The following is a 22,691-nucleotide window of genomic DNA, read 5'->3' on the forward strand; positions in this document are numbered from 1 at the left end:
GCCCATGCTAAGGCTTCTCTTGGAAGAGCATGCTGGGTGCTATTGCCTGTTATGGAAAACGTATCACGGCTCACTGCATGGCTGATCCGTGTACAAGGTGAAGCGATATTGTGCCGTTGCTTGGAGTTTGAAGGTGTCACCTATTCCTGGTCCCCTGGGGTGGGAGGGAATTTCCTTTCTGCATAGGCCTAGTGAAAGCTAGCAGATTGACACTTCACTGGTTAAACACAGTCTAACTGTCCTGCTTGTACTTTATTTTAGCTTTATGATGCTATTGATCTTACATATTTTTCTATATATTACTTTTTTGGAGTATTTGGAATGCTACCTGATGTATTATTGTTCCCTGAAGTTTTTGAAGGCATCATTTTCATAGATATACAATAGGAGATGGTAAACCAAAAAAAAAAGTTCCTATTCATACTTTTAGCTCATGAAGCAACAGCACATCCATTGAAATGTAAATGAAAATGGGGACTGTGTCACACACTATAGCTCTCTGGAAAGCTACAGTGGGAGTCTAGCAGTCCAATTCATTCCTTTGTAGAATGTACTAAGGCTAATGGTCTTGCTGGGAGTAAAATGTATTTTTTTACAGAATGGTTCCAAGAACAGACTTTGCTCTTTACCAGAAAATATAAAAGAAAACAAATGCTTACTGTGTCTTTAGTATGCTAAATACGAAATTCTTTGCACAATGGAATGTTAGCAGTAGCCGTAATCATGTTTTCCTTTCATCACCTAGTGAACATAATTTTAAGAGAGGACTGCTGTAATTATATTTCAGATAAAAGGAAGCAGAATTTCTGGATAATATTATAGTTGGTCTGATTGTTTTGTTGATAGGGAAAAATAAGGAGAGAGACCACATGAATACTTATTTAATGAACAACATATTTATTAAGCAGTGCAGACTGTACATAATGCATTTGACTTTGGATGCAATGCAGTAGGCTTATTTTCTTCAAGCACATTTCTTAATATTTTACTATAGCTATTATGTTCCCTTCTTATCTGTCCAGCTATTCAATTATTTGTGTAGTATGTCTATAGCACAACACTAAAGCATTTAGCTTAACTACAGTCGCCAGTGCAGGTACAATCAATGTCAGCATCCACAGACTCCACAACATCCTCAGATGCAGATTTCTTATCGCTGCTTCTCTGCCATTCCAGCAGCCTTACAGCAGTATCTGTCAGAAAAGCAAAGCCATTGTTAACTAACATCAAGCAAATTAACACATTTCAAGGAAATACTGTTTTGATGGCTGCCAGCTCTCTCATCAAGTAAAGAATGAAATCCTGCCCCCACAACTGACATCTAACTGACTCATTGACTTGGAGCAGGATTTTCATCCATGATATAATTACTATAATGCTTCCTTAAAAACAAAATGAATAACATTTTATGAAGCACAAAGACAACAGGCAGGAGCCTGTAAAAGTGCTGGAGGTAGCCACCTTCAAAGTAAGACCACCACGTACCAATACACATCAGCAATCTCTTTTTATGTTAGTGCTGCATATCACTGTGTATTTCAGCTGACTATTTGTTGAAGTTCGTTCTGAAGGATAAGCCCTTTGGAGAAATTTCAGAGGTTCATAAACTTCTAATTAAAGTTTCCCATATATTGTGAAATCTGGCAGAGCATTGTCAGTTGCAGTATTAACCTTACCACACTGCTTTATCAACAGCAGCTTGAATAAGCCATATCCCTTAATGCTGAAATAATCTAAATGGAATAATGATATTCATCATCCCAAGAAATATTCTTAGCTAGTTGGAGGTTTATCATTGCATCTGGAAGAATATTAGGACACCCATTTAGATTAAGTTTGTATAATGAGAATGGGTAAAGCTTTCATAATTTTACCTCCATTTGTTTTATCCCTTAGTTGGACAATACATTTATAACATGCCATCTCTCATCACAGGGAATCTGGAGACCGCTGTATGGGTTCAGGTTGTATCACTCACTTATCTCCTGAAATGCTAACACTCTCCTTGGCTAGATTACTGTCCAACCTGAAGCACAGGTTGATAGCACAGTTGATGAAAATTCACAAATTGTGAAAATCACAATTGATGAAAATTCTCCAAAGGGCTTATCCTTCAACCTGAAGCACAGCACGATAAACTGGATAGTAAATATTTCCCATAAAGGTCCTGGAGATGCTTTTTAAAAATATATATTTTCAAGCTGTGAAATGAGAAATGCTATAAAATGTCTGGGTTCTGGTTTTTTTATATACATTAATTCTTGTTATGCCTCTTATTCTTGGGCACACTTAGACCCACACTGTGGGTCTGATCACATTCCTACCCATGTAGGAAATAGTTCCCTTAGCAAACTGGATCATGGCTGAGTAACTACGATCCCTATGGGTAGGGCTTGTGGCATGTTTGAAATGTAAACCAATATGTGGACTTAAACCTGGAGTGATGTCTGCCTCAGTCAAGATCCTGACTACAGTCTCACTGATTTGAGGACAACAGGGGAAATTCTGCATCCTTGTACTTCATTTTATCCTTGCTCCACCGGTGACAGTGATGGGGTCCCTCTCTTTTAAAACAGCAGACTATCAGATCTGAGTTCTCATATAAGAAGCTGAGAAAAGGTCTTTGTCTACTCTATGCAAATAAATGTTCTCAGCTTGAGAAAGACAGGGATTTTGTTTCTGCTGTCATCGAACAAAGAACGAAAAAACAGTTTTTAAGGACTGGCCTTGTATTCCTATTGATCCTTAGCCTGAGGAAAAACAATCAGCTTTCTAAAAAAACACAAATGGCATCTTTTCCCTTCCTCCTCCTCCTCCTTCTCTCCCTCTTCCCCCTCCTCCTCCTCCTCCTTCTCCTCAGGACAAATAAATAAAAAAAGCCCTTGATTAGGAGTGCTGCTAGCAGACTTCCCAGTCTCTGGTTCAGTAAATGAACCAGAGAAGCCTGCAGTTGCTGTAAAAGCAGCACTGGCTGAGACAAGTAACATATCTTTTTTCTGATTTTCCTCTTTTCTCACACATTTTTGTGAGAGAATGAGACAGCTTTATTATAGCCTAATATTCTGAGGCAGTGAGTGGCCTGGGGTGATGACATTTCAGAGATACAGACTTGGACACACAAAAGAAATCTGTGAAACATGGATATGACAGGATTTTGGAAGGTTTTTTTGTTGAGGGTGGGTTTTTCTTTTCATAAAAGGATGCATCTATTCACATGTCAGGGAGCTGTCAGAAAACTATTAGCACTCTCTCCGAGTTACTTGTTGAATAGGTTGTTGTAGACGGTTGACTATTATAGAAAGATACTCATTGCTTTTATGGGCTGATTCAGCACATTAATAACACGAGCAAAGTGCAAAGTTCTACACAGATGTTGTTTAAAATCAGACATTAAATACTCTGTTCCTCTCCAGTATTACTCAACACAGGGACCATTGGCCTCAGTGAAACTACACTGGATTATCCCAGCTAACAATGGATTTGGCCAACAATGGTTAACACAGAGAACAGACCACTTCAGTAGATACTCCCTAATGGTAGTTTTCCCTCTAAGGTATATATGTACTGTGTGATTCATTAAAAGATTTAGGAAGGAATGCACCAGAAATATCTGTAGGTTCCAGGCTGGATTCCTCTCTCATACTTAACATAACTTTCCTGTGAATCTCTGTTAGACAATGCATTGCGTCCATGACAAATTGGTGTAAGTGAAAGGAGAAAAAGGCCCAGTATTTTTAAAAATCTGGGGCACGAGTGTGTGCGTATAAAATACCTTCAAAAACAAACCATTTTTGGAACAATCCAGAGAACATTTCAGCAACGTGTTTTTTGCTGATGTATTGCACAGTGGCATAGCGTGGCAAGCCTAATCACAGCAGTCATGTCACACTACTTGACTGACTTTCAATTGCCTTGCTTGCCCTGGTCTACACAAAATTGCAGGCTGTAATGTGCATAAAAGGACTCAGTGTTGCTTATCTCAACTTTATGGAGATCCTGAAAACGTGAAAAAAATTTTATCGATCACTGCTGCCCCTTTTACCACCTCAAATGTTTTTCTCAGATGATGCTACCTGCCATCATCTAAACTAGCTTTTAGAGAGCCAGTACTGTCAGTGGTTATATCAAATACTAATGGGATTAAAACCAGCAGCTCAGAGAGGAGCCGGAGCAATACAGGTCTGTGCGTGGCTGTGGTGTGTTTTGTTCTTTCGAGTGCTCTGACAGAGCTCCTACAGTACGTGACACAGAGAGAAAAAAATATTGTACCTTTTGGGAAACAGTGGAAGCCAACCTTAACTGAAGTTTTTTCGATTGGAGTACAGTCTTTCATACATTTCAGTACTGGGTCAACAGAGTAGCACGTAGATTCCTCTCCATCAATAGTAGGATTTCGATTCAGCTTCACATAACTGCGCTGCAGCTTGCACCCTAAGAGGAAAGGAAAGGTAGTTAAAATTGTAGAAATAAATCCCAATCGATCCTTGCAATAATAAAGGTCCGTATTTTCTCTTCAGCTTTTATTAAAACACAGGTGCCTGACAAACCATTTTCACAGTAGCAGGGTTATCGAGATAGGATGATAATAAGTTGGGGGATAGAGGAAAGAGTCTGAAAAGGGAGCTATTTTAAAATTCTAATTGCACAATATAACCCAAATGGAATCATGTATACCCAGTTTTTTAGAACTACATAATACACAGAAAATAACCTCTCATGTCTGAAAGCTATTAAGAATAGATACTGCAAGCACAATGGCTACTTCATTGCATTAGGAAAAATGTCAACTGTAGTGAATGGATAAAAAAAAGGCAGCATTTATATAATAACATCAAGGATAATTTTTCTATTGGATGATTTTTATAATGCTGCAATTATCTCACTAGGAAGGTATAATGTAACTTAACAGGATCCCAGCTATGACTCCGTTTCCTGACACACAGATAAGTACAATTCTGCTGCCACTGAAGTCAAGGAGAAAACAACCATTAGCTTCAATAAAGTTATCTCAGGTCCAAGGTAAATGGAGACCTACAGAATAAAACTGTATTGATGTTATGGGAGACCGTCATTATTTTTCCAGCTACATGTGAGAGGAAGCTCTTTTACTTTAGGAGTATTTCTAAATATTTCTCTGAGATTGCATCCTCAGATGGTGCAGAACAAAAATGAAATTTTGTGCGCTCTGAAACTTTACATAAACTTAAGATCTGACACTGCATTCATAGCCTGCAACTTGTTTGATTAAATTAAGTCTGCAGACAACAACTGAAACTGCTTTGATTCAGTGGTAAAAATCACACTTACTTCAGTGGGAGCAAGATTAGGCCTGATTTTACCTCTCCAAGAAAAAAGCTACTCAGTGTAAGAAATTATAGTAGAATCAATTATTTAACATTGAACTGCGCATGAGACAAAGACTTTTGCTGTAGTATATATTCACAGGCAGTGTTTTAAACAGTCAGTGGTTAATGAAGTTAAAATGGATATATATTGCTATTGTCCTTTCTAAGTAAAAGATATCTGCTGCTTTTAAAAAAAATATTTTCTAGCTATTGGCAGAGGAAAAGTGAAATCGTATTCTCCCCAAGCATAAATTGTTTTCAGATCTACTCACCACCAGAGCAGGTTTCTTCTAGCAATACCCATGAATGAACAAAAGCAGAACAGCTGTGTGCCAGCTTATGGTTTGGCATTAGGAGCTCATTGTGCTTTTCTCTGTCATTATTTCCACAGACTCCACAGGTCTTTCCTCTCATCCATGAAGCAACGGTAACCTACAAAATGGCACATCTTTGTAGTGAGTACTGAAGCGTTGGTCTGTTACGTTGCCAAGGTACTAAACAGAAAGAAAGTAGTAACCTTGAAAGTAAGCCCAATACCTTAAGGATCACACCATCAAAAGTCACATTCTTCAGTCCGTGTGTTGGAGCTTCCACGATAACTGTTGTTCCATTTTTATAAATTTTAACATCGTCTGTAAAACGATAGTGAAACATAAGGTGATCTGCTTAATTTCAAATCAATGGAGAAACTGAGTAGCACAAAATACACCTTAATGCGTTTTCCTTCACGATGATAATTTTCCTGCCAGAGTTGGATATTTCTTTTTTGTTGTTGTTGTGGAGAGAGAAAGCAAAAATAGAATAAATTATCTCTTTATCTCTAAAAATATTCTACTGCTGTTCCCTGTAGTTGGAACTGACTTTTGTATCCAGTCTGTGAAGTCTCAAAATGATAATGACATTGGTGGTGCTCCAGCTAAATATCTGAACCCAAGCATCTAACTGTGACTATAACAAGCACTTTTTTTCTAAACAATCACCAACCTGGACATACCATATATATAAGAAAGGGCTTTATTTACCTGTCAGTTATGCTGGGGGAAAGTAAGAGTGTATATGCTTTAGGAAACAGGAATGTAAGTCAATACAAATCTTAAGAAAGTAAAGTCTCTAGTTTTTCTTTGAATTAATCCTACTTGTGTTTTCTTTACATTGAGACTTTCCTGTGGAATTTATAAAAACATCTTGAAGATAGTTTCCAGGTCAGTCTTGGAAAAGTGGGTATCACAGCTTACCTTTTTCATACTCAGAAACTCCACTGTATGATAGAACTGGTTCTTCATTGCATGCCACGAGGAGAGATGAATTTGCAGCAGGACATATTGTGATGTTCCTTCAGAAAAAGAAAAAAAAAAAGAAACTAGTGGTTAATTTAAAATGTGAAAAGTAGAGATATTTGTGACCAAAGCTATCAGAGAACCAATTTGACTATCTGAATTTTGAAAGAATGAATGAGCTGTTTTCTTTCCAAAGTGCAAAATTCAATGGGACGTTGGGTTTTGAGATTCAACCTTTAAAGAAAATACAGTGTGGGGACTTAATGAGCAGGTTATCGGATAATGGTGGCTGTGAAATTGAAGACAAGAGCAACTAAACCAAAGAGTCTCAGATGAGGATTCCTTCTTGAAATCCTGTCTTTCCCCAAATATCTGATTGCAAACCAGTTTCACCTAGGAGCTAGACATCTCCCATCCCCAGACTAACTCCCTGAAACTTTATACCTGATTCCTGAGCCCTCAGGATAAACCATACTTACGCTGAGGTTGTATTTATGTGAACCTCTCTTGAGAAAGGCTGAGGATCAGCCTTTCTTGTAGTAATGATGAATTTTGGGTGTTCAGTACAGTCTTGGGCTACTATCAGGTTGCAGCTTTTATTGAAAGAATATGTACGGCTCACGTGATCGAATGTTTTGAAATCTCCCTCACTGACTTCACATGTGGCTGCAAAACAAGACCAGAAAAGAAATGTCAGATGTACAATGGCATGCGTGCTGCTGCAAAGTATTGAAGGCAAAGAGGAAAGAAACTTCAACATCTCCCTGGCAGAAGCTTTCAATGCTGCCAGAATCTGTAAGGACAGCATAGTACTACAGAATAACTACCAGATATAGATTATACTAGTGTTGATTTTGATTACATGCTAAACACAAACCTCAAGCTAACAGGGACTAAAATGTACCAAATTCTTGAGAAACTAAAAATAGTAACCATGCCAAAAAGTAGTTCACATTTCCCACAGAAGTGCTAGGCACCAACCAGCTAAGACTCACGACTCCTTTTTGAAGAAAATAAACAGGGCAGAAAACACATGATCTGCCTTGTACCCATCATCTGATGTCTCTCAATGCAGAGATGGCACCTTCTTAGAAGGGGCAAAAGACAAACTCTAGGACTTGCAGACAGTGATTCCTGAGCTCTGAATATTTACATCAGTTTGAAGTCTCTTCATTCACCTGCCAACAAACATGCTTCTAAGTGAAGGAATGAGCTGTTGAGAAAGCAGGGTTAGAGACGCTATGCTTCCCTATAAGACCATTACAAAGAAAGGCAAGGCCCAGTCATGGCAGAGGACAGATCTACAAACATTGCTTATTCATGAGACAAGCATATAAGTAATATTTACATTGATCTTCTTGTGTTATTTGCGAAGCTATTTCAGGAAGTAAATTCCAGGCAGTGATATCTCGAGTCTCGTAAGTTGGAGATGGGCCTAAGGGCAGAGTGAATGGCATTCGGAGTGCCTGATAGTAAAGTGTTACCTGAAAAAGCAGAAATGAAAATACATTGAGATAAATTGAACCATATTGCTCAAGATATGACTGCAAACAAAAAAACCCTCTTATCTTGAAAAAAAAATCTTGAAGATGCATTTATACAGTTGCAGTTGTGTTAGTCTCTCCAGCATGCACCCAAACTTAAGCTTTTGTGAGGAATCATTGTCTTCTCTTCTAGTCACACTTAACTTTTTGAGAAATTGTTAAGGACATTGGAAAGTAACCGACATAGATTAAGTGATAATTAAGTGACTTAAAAAATTAGGTAACAAGTTAAGTAACTGAGTAAGTCAATGGATGTGTCTGGAAAAGTGAACAGCATCCATTACAAGCTGAAAACTGGCATGATGAGCATTGGGGTAAGATCCCTCGCTGTAGCTACAAATTACATTTACCAAGAGAATCCAATTAATGCCTAGTGTGTCTACTTCTTCATTACTATATATTAAAGATCCTGCAATACTGAAGCACCATGGAAGGTTAAAGACACACTAATTTCTCTGTGTATGAATAGCTAGCTGTTATTAATTTGCCAGAGATGCATAGGGGAAATTTTTCAAAGCGGTGCATAGGGATTTGGTGGACAAGGACCAATTAATCAGTGGGACTCTGCAGATCCAGCCTGTGCAAGCTGCTCTGAGAGTGTAACTGACTGCTCCAGTTTGGTTAAGGCAGAGTTGTATTTGTGACTGTCATAACTTGCTCGGACCTGTCTCATCAAGCATGGTTACTGCAGATGTGGGACTTGAGTGCCAACACAGATAGATGCCGTACATGGTTGCAGCAGAGTACAAGGTGTTCTCAAGGCCTCCATTATCTGCTCTGAGACCGCTATACATCCCACAGAACTAGTGACATGGGGTAAAATGAATAAAGGTGTGAGGGCAGAGCAGCCATACTTGAGACAATTTGGGCCTAACTGCTGTTCTCAGCATGGAAATAAGGTATTTGGCTACAGAGTCTGATTTTCAACCTATTGCTACGTTGCACCAAAGCAGCGCAAAATCAAGAGTACTCTTGTATGTATTTCAAGACCCATGTAATGTAATCAGGTATATAGCAGCTTCTCGAAAAGGGAATGTTTTTCTTTTTTTTCTTTACATTAAGTATCAAAATGTTATTAGTTGAAAATCCATTCAAGGTAAGGAAAAGGAAAATAAAAATTGACACGTACCCCAGGAGCTTTAATTACTGTATCAATTGTTCGTGGAGATGTTGCAGCTGCCCTTACTATAAATTCATGAGATGGATTTCTCTGATGTGCTTCTGAGAAGCCCAACATGAGTGCTGTACCAGGAACGTATTGCATGAATCTAGAGATAAACGAGATGTGACAAACTCAGGTACATGAGCAAAAGCAGACATGGGAGGATGAGGACTACTGGCAGTTCTGAAAAATCAGGGAAACAATGAAAGAACTGAAAAGTCAAAGAAATAATACTTTGGGTCAAATTAAATGGTTGATTTTATCCAGAGGAAGCACATTGGTTTTATTTTGCTCATTTTAACTGGGTATTTTTTGAGACTGAATAGAAGAACATTTCAAAACAAAAAGGCATTTTGAACTGAAATATCAAATCATTTAATATGGAAAATGAAATTAAGCATGTTGAGTTTTTAAATATTTGGGGCATATCTTTTAATATGAAACATGTGGAGAAAGTAGAACACATTCACAAAATACTTTTGTGCCATTGAACTTGTGTTTTCCATCAAAAAAAAAACCCCAAACATGTTTGGGTTGAAAAATTTCATCCAATTCTTTCAGTGTTTTTATAAAGCCAACTAGCATAAGAAAGGCAAAATAACAACTTAGGAAAGAGCGAATTACATACGCCATGCTTGTCTTTTTTATCCAGGATGGAAGGTTTCCCCATTGCACCTTCAGCTGCACGGCCGGCTTCCTCGCCAGTTGGCCTGTGGTAGCCATGGCTGCTATCCTGTAGTCCCGGCACTCCTTGCCCCATCTCAGTCTGGCCTTTACAAACAGGGAAACAGTCAACCATATTTCAGAAAAGAATCACAGAACTACCTTTGAACATTTCAAAATGCAAGTTTTTCTTCTTTCCTGAAACTTCACCTTTATCCTTAATATTTCCAAGTCTTTCTTTTGCTCTAAATAGGCTCACAGAGAAATTTTGACTCCATCCGGAAAAATCTAAAGCACAGTAGAAAAAAAGTTTGCTAGGCTGTGCAGAACTACATGTACATGTTCCTGTCTCAAAGCAGCCCCTGAAACATCAGGTTTGTCATAATTTCCTGAGATTTTCTTAGACTCGGTAACTTCATAATCAATATGTATTTTTTTCTAGAAGACGACTGCACTATAATTTCTATTAGCCTTCCCCAATACCTCGATTTGAACCGCACCCCACTTTTTTCAATACTGAAATATCATGCTGAATTTGCTAATTGCAGCTGTGAAAAGCAGAGGTTTGTAAATTGTTATGCAAAGACCTCTTGCATTAAAAGGCACATGGGAAGAGCAGCACAGGGAGACGCGAAAAAAAAAAAAAGGAAAGACCTGTTCCTTCATTTATAATGCTCTCTCAGGCATCAACCCATTACCCAACTTTACTTTTTCCATCTTTTCATATAAATCCTAAGAAATACAATATTTCAAATGCATTTGAGTTATGAGTCTTCTGAAATGAATTGTATAGAGAAAACCAGCCAGATTCCCAGACAAGCAAACTAAGAGTAGAGCAAATAATAAATAGGTGGTAATGAAGCAGTCAATTTTTCAAACATTTTTTATACTTCTACTGGTCATTTTTTGATGTATCTTGAAAGTCAATATCTTTTTTTGCCAGATTTTGAAGTGGCTGATTATTTTTTTTTATTTTTTTATTTTTAATTCAAAAGAATTGTGGAAGATAGGAACATTTTCTGAAATTTCACAAACTTTGTGAAACTTTTCAAAATATGTATGTTTTTCCTGTTTGGTTCTCCCAATCAGCAGGTGCTCTGTGCTTATTTACAAAACTATGGGCTTTTCAGATGTCTCTTTGGGCGAAGCTGCCTGTGTACTTACCTGTGCTTTCAGAGGCAGTATTACAGCATCAGCACATGCTTTCCAATTGGTTTCAGCCAGCTGAACCACAACTAGTTGCACATCAACTTTGGCAGCATCAGAACGAACATATGTTGTAGCTTGATAACCTTGATTTCTGTTGTCACTCCTTACTGCCTGTGCCACAATCGTAATGCCAGGTGGAATTACGTCTCCCAGGAAGTTGCGCTGAAAAACAACCCCCAGCCATCTGTGCTTAAGTATTTCTGTGTATTCACTGGAGAGCCTACAGTCCAGTTTATGTGCGCTGATAGCAGGAAGCAGCCCTCGTCCTTCGTCAGTTTAGTTTGTGGAATGTATTTCTACACCCTCAATACTTAAGAATAAATTTGGTTGGAATCTTGATTATTTCATTACCACCGGGAATTTTCAAAGACGTGATTGTTTTGATGTTGATCCAAGACTCTTCCAAACTATCTTTATGCACTTAGTAAGATTTTGTGCATTATTTTAATATTTCAAATAGCTGCCTACAATACATACTAGATATCTTCATAGCAGTATATGCATTCACAACATATTTTACTATACTACGGCTTCTTCAAGCCAATTAATTATTTTGAAATCCTTCTTAGTAGCAGAGTTCCCATAGACATTGCCTGCATTTGCAGAGCGATTTGTTCTATTATTATGTAGATACCTTTACTTAGTACAATTATAGAATACTAAGTGTGTAATAAAGATAAAGATGATCTGTGCTTAATAGGACTTTACATTTACCAATCAGTAATGACCATGGAGAGTCTGATTTTAGTTATACTCTGCATGCACTCATGACCTAAGGTCTATGTCTAAAAACAATTAGGCGGACCTAAAAAAATCTTTAAAGGAAAACCTGTTTATTTCCACCCCATTTTTACCTTAATGCAATCTATTTTGCATTTTGGGCTTTCATAGGAAAAAGAACATTCTTTCCCCTTTAACTTACAACCCCATTCCCTTCAATTTCTATAATTTCCAAGTCCAGGCTTTCACATACTGCAAACACCTTTAGAAATGAAGGAAGGTATACCCAAGAAACCAGCAAGCAAAACCCTAAAGCCAAGGGAATTTGGAAAAAACATTTTCATGGGGGGAAAATATCTCAATGGACTTTGACTTTCCATTTACAAACTTGACTTGCAACATACTTCCTGAGCCTAACCCCCTCAGCTGGTTAGAATACCACCACATCTACAGTTCCTGCTCAGCAGCCAGCAAAGCCCGGCTGCTCGTTTGTACCACTCAGATAGTAGTACCTCACACGTCAGGCTGGAACCACGGCTGTGGTGAATGCTGACTCCTCTGCTCACGTGGCTCCTCCTTGAGCTGCGGCCAGCGTTTTCTCCGTGGCGGTGGCTGCTGCTGCTGCTGGTGCTGCTCGGGCGACTGCTCCTGCTGCTGCTGCCACTGCTGCTGCTGTTGCTGTGGCTGCTTCCCGACTCAGAGGAAGATGACAATGAGCTGCTTGATATCTTCTGATCTGGATGCTATGAAACAAAAAATAGGTTAAAAAGCTATGGCGTGGCCTCTAGTTTTACAGTGTAGACATCAAAATCAGAGCTATCAGCCTCCCTCTAGAGGTAACAGACAGACTTAGACATATCTAGAGTGTTACTTTTATTATCATAATGCAGACATGAAATATGTTGGATAGTAGTGTGCCTTGGATCCACCTGGACCTCTCTGCTGATAGGAAGGCCGCGTAGACAGTGATTGCAAACGGCAACATCACATTGTCCAGGTCTAATGTTAGGGACAATAAAACCTGACACTTAGTAAGTGGTCAAACATACCCATATTTTTTAGAAATAGAAAAGAGATTACAATTTAATTAAAAACACTGTAAATCATCTTACTCTTTCATAAGCAGGATATATAACACCTGTAGGTGTTTACAGGTAACACCTACAAAAGCCACTACATTATCATCCTTCTTAAATACTTAAAATACCTCTCTGCCATAATGCATGCTGAACCTGGTTTCTGATACAGTCCACATACGTGATGATCTTACCGTGATTGCCTACAAACTGTGGACACAGCTGTTTCTGTTGGAAGATCCTGCTCTTTTATAATTCCCCCATGGTCTTTGTTAACTTAGCTTTGGCTGCATTGTACAGCATCTAGCCCAAAGGTGTCCTGAGCAAAATTTGAGGATTGCAAATGCTGCAACAACAGAAGGATGTAGTGTAATAGTCGGTATTTTAGTAATAAATATGCTTATTTTGGCCATCGTCAATGTTGATATTGGACAGTATGGAATGCTCAAGTGAAATGAACCAAACAAAGCCCTACAGTAATACGCTGGATCATATCAACTGTAGCCACCATGGGAATGTGCACTTGAATTAGGGACCTACCCAATGGACGTGAGCAGACCTGAAACGGAGCCGGTATACTTTTGGAAGGTGATATTCCTGCAAAATTCCAAAAGAAGGTATTACCTACAGCTCAGTAAGGTTCACCTCCTAGCAGAAGTCAAAGCATTAGAAAATTTTACCCATTCTGTAGAAATGTCGTAACTACTGTGACTGTTAAATTGGGACTTGACATGTTTTGGCTCAGCTTGTCTGTCATATTTGCTGTGGCGACGGGCAACATCAACGCTTTCACTGCTGCTGCTGGTGCCACTGCTGGTGCTTCTGCTGCTACTGCTGCTACTCTGTGTTTTACGCTTCTGCTCACGGACACTTCTCTCTCCTTCAGCAGCGCCGGCATGTGGAAATGATGTGGTCTTGGACTGCTTCTTAGCCTTATGCTTTATACCAGATGCTTTGCTACTGCTGCTGCTGCTGTTGCTGCTACCTGTGCTGCTACTGCTGCTGCCTTTGCTGCTGCTACTACTGCTTCTGCTGCTGTCCTTGCTGCTGCTACTCCTGCTTTTGCTGCTACTACTACTGCTGCCCTTGCTGCTGCTACTACTGCTACTGCTTTTCCTACTGCTTCTACCACTTTTGCTGCTACTGCTGCTGTTACTACTACTGCTTTTGCTACTACTACTACTACTACTGCTTTTGCTGCTACTACTGCTGCTTTTGCTGCTACTACTACCACTACTACTGCTACTGCTGCTACTACTACTGCTTTTGCTGCTGCTACTGCTGCTGCTACTGCTGCTGCTACCACTACTGCTGCTGCTGCTGCCACCGCTGCAGTCCCCAAAGGGGTAGAATTTCTTTCCTTTGGCTTTGGACCGTCTTGTTTTCAGATTTATCTGGGTGCCTCCCTGTGATGCTCTGTTGTCAGAGTCGCTGCTGGAGGGGCTGCTCATTGCACTCTCGGCACTTCCACTGGTGCTGCTGGCACTGGATGAAGAGCCTCTGGATTTTCTTGTCCCCTAGTCAATGGTACCATTGGAAAAACAAAATTATTTTTCTGTGTTCCTGCAGAAGGCTGTAAGTAAAATCAGATACAGAGAGCTATGAATCTCTCTGCTGCCTGAGAAGATGTACGCCTGATAGCATTCTTGCAATACATCACAATAAGGCAAATTCATAATAATGTGTTAAAACCACACATAAGCAGAACAATACCCCAAACCCTTTTGTGATAATGAACATGTGTCGAAATTGTTGATCATACAATTACATGTAACTAATGTTGGTAATGACAGTGCTGTAGCTGTGACTATCTCAGGGCAAATTGTGTAGGTAGGCGTCATACCTTTTTGCTACAGTTGCAGTAGCTGGAAAGAACAGACTACCTTTTGGGCACACAACAGCTATTTTGTGTCTTACAAGAGATTTTCAGAAAAACCTACAAACCCAACCTGCTCTTTCTAATGTCCTTCACCTGCAGAAGAGATGAATGCAAACCAAAGACCTGCAGAAAGAGTTCTGTACCCAAAAGCCTGTCTTTATTTTCCAATTTTTGTATACTATCTAAACAAAGGAGGCTACTTAGTAAAAGAACTATAAATAACTAAGTTTTGTATGTTGTATCCCACAAATCTAGAAGTGGATTTTTACAGCAGTACCTGGTCATCAGTATCATCAAGGATTTTCTTCACTCTTTTAATTGCTTCTTTGGTGGAAGATACTTGTGTCTCTGGATCTTCAAATGTTACTAAACGTACCATTTTTGTAGGAGCTTGGTCTCCTGCTTGAATTGTGACTTGTATTTTTTCAATAGGTGCCTCTGTGTAAACTGAAATTGCATGACAATTAGTATTACTGTTAGTATTAGCAACCAAATAATAGAATAAGCCAATTTTTGCTATAATTTATTTAGCCATTCTTCCCCAAATGAAAATATAAATGTTCATTTATTATTTTTGGTATTGAGCAACTTTGTTAAAAAATTTCTGTAATAGCTAAAGCAAATACTGGCAATAACCAAATTTTAAAATATTAACATGATACTAGATTCTTTTCAAGTCAATAAACAGAATGATCAGCAGATTTAAGTCAAGAGAATTGGATTGCCTAACTAGCTAACACTATGGGAATAGCAAGTTAGGCATCAGAGAGGAATTGAGGCTCAACGCCTGAATTGTAAAGAATGACCCAATGGTTAGGCCATTAGTCTGATACATTAGGAGACCTAGATTCAGTGGCCTGCTGTGTTTTTACTTCTTATGATCATGGATTAAGACATTAAGGACTAGATCCTGGCAGGGTTAATCCATAATTCCCTTTAAGAGCCTGGGTTTTTAGAGTGTAGCTACAGGGCACTGCATCAGATCTATGGCCCATGTCCAATTGCTCTGTGCTTGCATTCCAAATCCAATGATTCAGGATGCATCAGACACGCTCTGCAGGCACAGATCAGCTCTGCTTGATGCTGGCCATGCTGAGTGGCATTGCTGGGAGAGCTGGGAAATAGCTGCTCAGACGAGTGGGAGAGAAATGGATTCCTGCTACAAGCGTAGTCTGTTGCCAATACTGGCAGGGCTGGTAGGTCTAATGGTAGTGTTAGTGGTACTTAAGGTAGCAAAGATATATATCTACATATACAAATATCTATGTGTATATACACACGCCCTTACCCACTCACCCATTACTTTCTTTTTTGTGCACAGTTGTATTTACCTGGCTTGAAGCTCATTCTAAGGGTGTGCTCTCCAACTAAGTAATAAAGAGGCACATTTTTGATAAATGCTGCATGTATGCTTTTCCTCTCAATGCACACTTGAAACCCAAATGTACTTGCATTGGAGCACATGGACTGAACAAATGGCTCTTTTCGGGATGAAGACTGTCCAAAGGCAAAGGAATTTCTTGATGAGACATCTTCTGCAGACTCTCTGTCCTATTAGATAATACACATGTCAAGTTAAACTGGACAACAGTAAGAGGAATATTTGGATGTTATGAATCCTGTTTTGGAAACAGTTACACATATTCTGCAGGAGGAATTAACTGGTTTGTTTGAGATAGCAAGGCCGTGACATAGGACAACTTGGTTTTCAATTGGACAAAACTATCAACTGAATGGCTTGATTAGACTATCTAGTGTAAAAAGAGCTTCAGGCTATAAGAATAGAAATTTGTATCACAAATTTATTCTAAATATTTAATTTTGTTTTTCTGGACTGTTAGACAGTGTTAACAGGTTCTTGATAAATCTGAGTGTGCTCTAGACTGACTGGAGTTCTTTCCTTTGATTTATGATTGGGTCAAACAACAGAACCTTCATCTATGTCCATGAAAATTCTGTCTCAATTGAGGTCTGACATGAATGTGAGACTATATCAACTAGATGGTCAAAGCATATCAGATGTTAGAAATTTCCACTCAAAACTATGTAATTTACATGTGCTAAGCAATGCTTGCAGAAGAAGAAATTAAAGTAATTAAAACTAGAATCAAATCCATGAAATGAAAACTATGATTTCCTGGAGCAATGAAGCAAATAGCTAAAGACACATAATCATGAGCTTTCATTTCACATGTAATACAAGTTTGCAATTAATTTTTTACTCAGTTTATCATGTCTCACAAGATTCCAAACTTGTATGAACCCCACAGAAAAACTGGAATTTTAATGCTAGTATTTTCTTTCCACGGGAAATTCTAATGATACTGGGAAATGCTCCAGTTAGTGCCATTTTTCAGTTGTTCATTTAAGAATAACTGCGGAGTGCTGAGTTTTCAGGAAGGGCAGCACAGAGGCACAAAGCAGAAGAACTTTGCTTGTTCCAGGATATTGGAAACTCCTCTTGCTGACAGTACGTTTGCCTATTGACTTCTCCATAGGAAAATGCTGTACTCATCCTCTGTTTGTCTCTTATTTTATCTGAAAACCCTTCAGAGTTGCAGGAAAACAATGAAACCAGAACAGGACAGTGTATTCCTCACCTCTGTCAGTCTTTCAGTGAATGAATTGTCATGGTGATGCCTTCACAATGCTGCCCATCATAGAAAGCCTGTACTGGCTTTTGCGGAAAACTGTAGCTCAGGAAGTCATTTCACTTGACACACAAACTGCCATCCATCCTTGAATCAGATGCTTATATGCATTAAATCTGGCTCTACAAGTTGAGCAATGGAGCGTCTTGTGGAACATTTGTAGCTGCCCCAGGAATGTGATGCTTGCATAATGGTTGCAAAAGTATTTTAAAGATTGTGGGCCTATCCTGTAGATGGCAGTGTAAAATTAATTACCAAAGAAAATGCTTTTGCTTTTGAAAAGGTGTTGCAAGTCTGATGCATTACACTCCAGATTTTAAAATAATGTTACTGTAGGGTTATTTGTGTTATTAGATTGAACCTGACTTATTTTGAGTGAAGCAGCATCAGTCAGAGATGAATTGTACATTTTCCTATGGAGAAAAGAAATGGTCTCCCACTGATTAAAAGCCCAGAAAAGAATAGTCAGACACTACATCATTTACCCTGATGTTATCAGTCTCGCCTGATGCAGAATCTGAATCGAAGGACATCTTCATTATGTCAGGCACTGCTTCAGGTAGAAGAACTGGAGTCATCTTACTAGCAGCCAAATCCCCAATATTTCGTGTAATGGCAAACGTCTTAGACCTGCAGAATAAACATTAGAGGAAACCTGTATCAATAAAGCACTGCTGAGGAAAAGACCTGAATAATGCCTTGTAGCATGTACTCAGCAACAAGTGTCATACCTTGCAAATTGCTTTATGGATATTTACAGCATCTTTCCTGTTAGTTGTATTTTCAAGGACTGCTAAGAGTGAATAAAGACATGGACCAATCTCAGGGGCAGATAGCTCAGTTAGGCTTTTAGAATCACGTGTACAGGTTAAAAGCATTGCAGTTGATGGGATCTCCGTATGCCTAACACCTTGAAGAACAGCCCACTTACTTAGAAGCCTGGCTGTGGAATATATTATTAAATTTTTGAGTCTCCTATTTTGATCTTCTGGACTTTTAAATTTTTAAACTCATCTTCTGTGTGTTCACTGCTAAACTTAGTTCTGATTTCCTTTGACATTATATTTGGGAAAATACTGCCATAACTTCAAAAAACAATCTGGGGACTGGTGGCTACTGGATGCTGTTTCCTGTCCAACTTTTGTTAAAGCAGAATTAAAGAAAGGAGCCTGAAATCATCAAAGTAAGTGTCTCCAGCTTGATTTAAATTCACTTGTACTCGTGGCTTGGCCATGCCTTGGCAAGACATCACAGAGAGATGTGTAGGAAGGTTAAGAGCTTATTTACGTAAAAGTGTTCAGTACATTGTTTCCAGTGTTGTGGATTCTAAGCGTATTAGTCAGGATCCAGGATGAGTGATATAAGGTGCAGCATGAGACTGAGACTCTCGTGGCTAAATATCCTGACCCCCTGGCTCCATACCCCACGTTCTTCATGGAAGTTGTTACAGTGCTGTGATGACTATGAGTTTTGTTTTGGGTCAGAGAAACATCTTGAATACTGAACACTTTTGAGAGATGAAAACCTATTTCCCTCAGCTATTAACATTGTGCTAACTCTACCTTATCAGCCATTTCTCAGCACTAACATCCAGCTCAAAATTCCCCACGTGCTGTTTCTCAAGTATGAAGCTGATCTGCTTGCCCTGGGGTTTTTGTGGTCTGCCAATGGAGGTGGCCTTTGTGACAGTGAATGGAAAGATGGTCTGCCAAATGGTCTCTGTTTTAATATGGTCCACACTGTACTAGCCTGAGCAATTCCAATCTAACCTATTTGAAAGATGAATTTGTATTCATTTGATAGCCCTCTCTGCCTCTTGAAGGCTCCTACTGTGCTGTGTGCACTGTAAAGCACACAATTGCACTTCACATGGAACACCTCAATAAAACGTGTGTCACCTGTGGGCTTTGTTTTCTTTTCCATCTCTCTCTTTTTTTAGATAAGGACATGACAGCAACGCTCCATGCTGGGTGATAGGAGAACCTTGAAGAATGGAATCTGAAATAAAATATTCTCCCTTACAAGCTGAGGGGATAAAAGAAAATACAAATCAGCTTGCATTTCAGATAGTTCATCTGGGTAAAGGGACAAAAAGGGAAATGGCTTTTATTTTAATCCCATTCAGTGATTCAAATGACCACTGAACTGCAGGCTGGGTCTCCAAGCAGAAAGTCCTGGGGTTTCTTTTCCAATTTTTTTTAGTATTTTTTATGCCAATAGTCTACTCCTGCCACCTAATGAAAGTGGAGGATCGATTCCTCCCTGTTGAGCACAGAAAGCCGACAAATGTAGCTGCATCACAGGTGACACATGTCAATGTCTGCAGAATCATACGGCACAGTAAAAATAGGCTACAAGAGCCAGTTCTGGTGCTTTAACAAGAAAAACAGTCACAAAGAAGGCCTAAAGCGATGGTATGAAAGAATCTGTTCTCTCTGATCCCACACAAGGGAGAAAAAATAAAAGGGAGATTTTCCAATACGTATTAGTGTGTTTTTTGGATGAGAGAAGAAGCTGTGCTATAGTATAAACCAAATTTACTGCAGGGGTAAGGGACACGCAATTCAGCTGTGTTGGGCCCACTGACGTTTCAGTGAGTGTGGCCTTACATACGTCCCTAACATGGGGACAGAAGAGCTTGATGCTTGTTTAAAACAAAGAAAATCAACGAAAAACTATATTCCCAGGTTTTAAAGCACAGCATGACATCGTATCTAAATAAATGAGAAGCAAGAGACAATCCTCCAACCAGACCTTTAGCTCTTTTTCCGCTGTGGTGAAACGAAAATTTCTGCCTTTCCTATGCATCATCCTTCTGACCTTGGTGCAAAGGTGTTATAAAAACATAGACTTGGGGTGCCAGTCATTTCCCTTCACTGTCCCCAAACACACCACGCTGTCTAGCGAGCTCACAGCGTATGCTGGCTCTTCTGCATTTTCCATTACACGTGCTGTATACATGTTGCATACAGCGTTGTAATTTCGTAATTCATCTTATAAATAAGATGCCCATGTGAAGCAATTTCTGCTTATCCTACAGTTAAAACAAGCAAAAAAGCCCTATGATAGAAGCTGTATTCAAGTTTATGTATATACTTCAGTAGCCTGTCATTATGAATATGTGATATATTTGCAAAGTGCATTCTCTGGCAGCTCTCCATATTTACACTTTAATCACAGAGCTCTAATTTTTCCCTGAAATTGATTTGATTTTTACTTCTTCCTGTAAATTTTGTTTAAAAGTATGTTTAAGTAGCCATCTGTAGTATACCAAATAATTATGTTGAAAGAGCCTTAAAAATAACTATTATTTTTAATTAAATTTAACTTTGATAGGATTGAATTGAAACACATGCTATATATTCTCTCCACAGCATAATTAATTATTTTGCTCTGATTTTTGCTATAAAGAAAGTCGAGTCTGTAATGTGCTGATTTGTCTTGGGAATGCAATCTCTCTATCACCAAAGTTTTCTTTTTTTTTTTCCTTAGAGTCTGCGATAGCTCACCTGAGTTTCTCTTTGGCTCCTGAAAATTTATATAAATCCCACAGCTGTGACAGGTTATAACCTGTATGGTGTGTAGGATATAACTGAACTTAATGTTATTGAAGACTGTTTGCTTCCTGCGTCTGGGTGTGAGAGGTGAAGGGGAAAATGATATCACATCCTGACTAGCTTTAATGATATAGTACTATAGAAAGTAACCCACGGACCATCAAGACAAAGTGCCCAATACTAAAATATTTTGAGCAGAGCTCACAAACAAATGAAAGCTCAATAGCTTTCTAGAACCATTTATTTAAATGGGGAATTTAAAGCTAACAAGGGAAGGTGTCAGAATATCTCTAAAATATTGAATTCAATAGGTTCTTTATTCTTTGGTGGATCTATGCAAAAGGAAGAGAAAGTCTATGTCAAGGTAAAATTTTTGACTCATTCTATATGGAATATATATGTATCCTTTCTCTCTCTATCATGCCTACTTGCTTCTCTTCATACCTTTAAGATTTTACTTTGCTTGGTCTTTGACCTCCTCAGCGATGTGGTTCAATGTTACATTCTCTAGTTATTGCTTTGCCTTCACTTGTACTCATTGCTGTTTCATTGCTCTGTGTGGTTTCCACTGACCATTTGTTTTGTAACAGTGAACGGGAATGCTTTTTGGAGAAAAAATGATGGTGCTAAAAGTTAGCTAGTGAGTATTAGCTTTCTCATATACTTGGCATTACAGAGCTATTTCCGACTGTCTACTTCACTTTATAAATGATAATGCTGCAGGGTCTAGAGCAGGGCTTGGGCTGGAACTCATGGACTCCTCCGCTGTAATCCCCTGCCTCTCATACTGACTTGCTTTCTGCTTTCTGGCAATGCATTTAACCCTTTTTGTGTCTGATTTGATTTCCCCTTAAGTCAAAGGAGGAAAATATTTTTTATTTTGCTTTGCGGGAAGGACCCTTCTGCTAACATTTGTAGCTCTGCTTGAGGCTCTAAACTTCGTATCAGTGTCCAATACTCTCATTTCAGTTCAGAATCCTTACTGAGTTCATTAATATCTGCCTCACCCTCTCCAACTGTGAGAGCTAGTGAGAGCAGGTGCCTGCTGTCCCTGATGACCTTGGGAGCACTGTCCTGGTCTTCACAAGGAACTGACAAAACTTTTGGGCTGTGGTGCCCCAGCAGCTTACACGCAGCTAAGTGATGCTCTGTGAACTGCCGAAACCCTCCCTCCTCTGCACGGAGAACCTGATTACAATCACATTTGAAGGAGTGGAGGAATCATCTTAGGGAGGAGGATGTGATGTCAAATGCCTACTAGGATGGTCTGTGACCATTGAAGGGCAAGGGAGAATAATGATTAGCGTAACTGGTGGCTAAACTGAGGAGACCTGCAGAGCTTCTCTGGGCCAGAAGCCATGAATGCTAATTGCAGCTGGATCAAGCAGCTGAGCTCTTTTGTTACGGCTGTATTCCTAGAGCAGAAACTTGTTAACATTTCTGCAGATTGTATACTAGCTGATTTCTGTTATCGGTGATGCTTTTTCCTTTGTGATGAATTTTTGGCTTGTCTTTCTCAGTATTTTTTAATGTGTGTGTATGAAGGTTTTCTAAGCTTTGGTCTACTGCTTTGATTCCTTGGACATAATCTTTCTGTTTCCTCCCTCT

The 22,691-nt window shown here is 39.1% G+C and overlaps 1 protein-coding gene across 1 annotated transcript in view; it reads right to left on the reverse strand.

Annotated features, from left to right (window-relative positions):
* Positions 1–957: 957 nt before the first annotated feature.
* The window catches only part of LOC143160519 (vitellogenin-1-like), a 44,596-nt gene continuing 22,862 nt past the window's right edge, over positions 958–22,691 (reverse strand). Inside the window, exons 20-35 of the mRNA XM_076338255.1 lie at positions 18,012–18,156; positions 16,207–16,426; positions 15,153–15,322; positions 13,677–14,513; positions 13,537–13,593; positions 12,433–12,663; positions 11,156–11,362; positions 9,957–10,099; positions 9,296–9,434; positions 7,971–8,106; positions 7,102–7,288; positions 6,581–6,678; positions 5,883–5,977; positions 5,618–5,777; positions 4,270–4,431; positions 958–1,193 (exon numbers count right to left, since the gene is read on the reverse strand). Of these exons, the coding sequence (XP_076194370.1) occupies positions 1,075–1,193; positions 4,270–4,431; positions 5,618–5,777; positions 5,883–5,977; positions 6,581–6,678; positions 7,102–7,288; positions 7,971–8,106; positions 9,296–9,434; positions 9,957–10,099; positions 11,156–11,362; positions 12,433–12,663; positions 13,537–13,593; positions 13,677–14,513; positions 15,153–15,322; positions 16,207–16,426; positions 18,012–18,156 (3,106 nt within the window). The 3' untranslated portion in view covers positions 958–1,074. The remainder of the gene's footprint in view (positions 1,194–4,269; positions 4,432–5,617; positions 5,778–5,882; positions 5,978–6,580; positions 6,679–7,101; positions 7,289–7,970; positions 8,107–9,295; positions 9,435–9,956; positions 10,100–11,155; positions 11,363–12,432; positions 12,664–13,536; positions 13,594–13,676; positions 14,514–15,152; positions 15,323–16,206; positions 16,427–18,011; positions 18,157–22,691) is intronic.

This window comes from Aptenodytes patagonicus, chromosome 5 (assembly GCF_965638725.1).
Source record: "Aptenodytes patagonicus chromosome 5, bAptPat1.pri.cur, whole genome shotgun sequence".
In the NCBI taxonomy this organism is placed as follows: domain Eukaryota; kingdom Metazoa; phylum Chordata; class Aves; order Sphenisciformes; family Spheniscidae; genus Aptenodytes; species Aptenodytes patagonicus.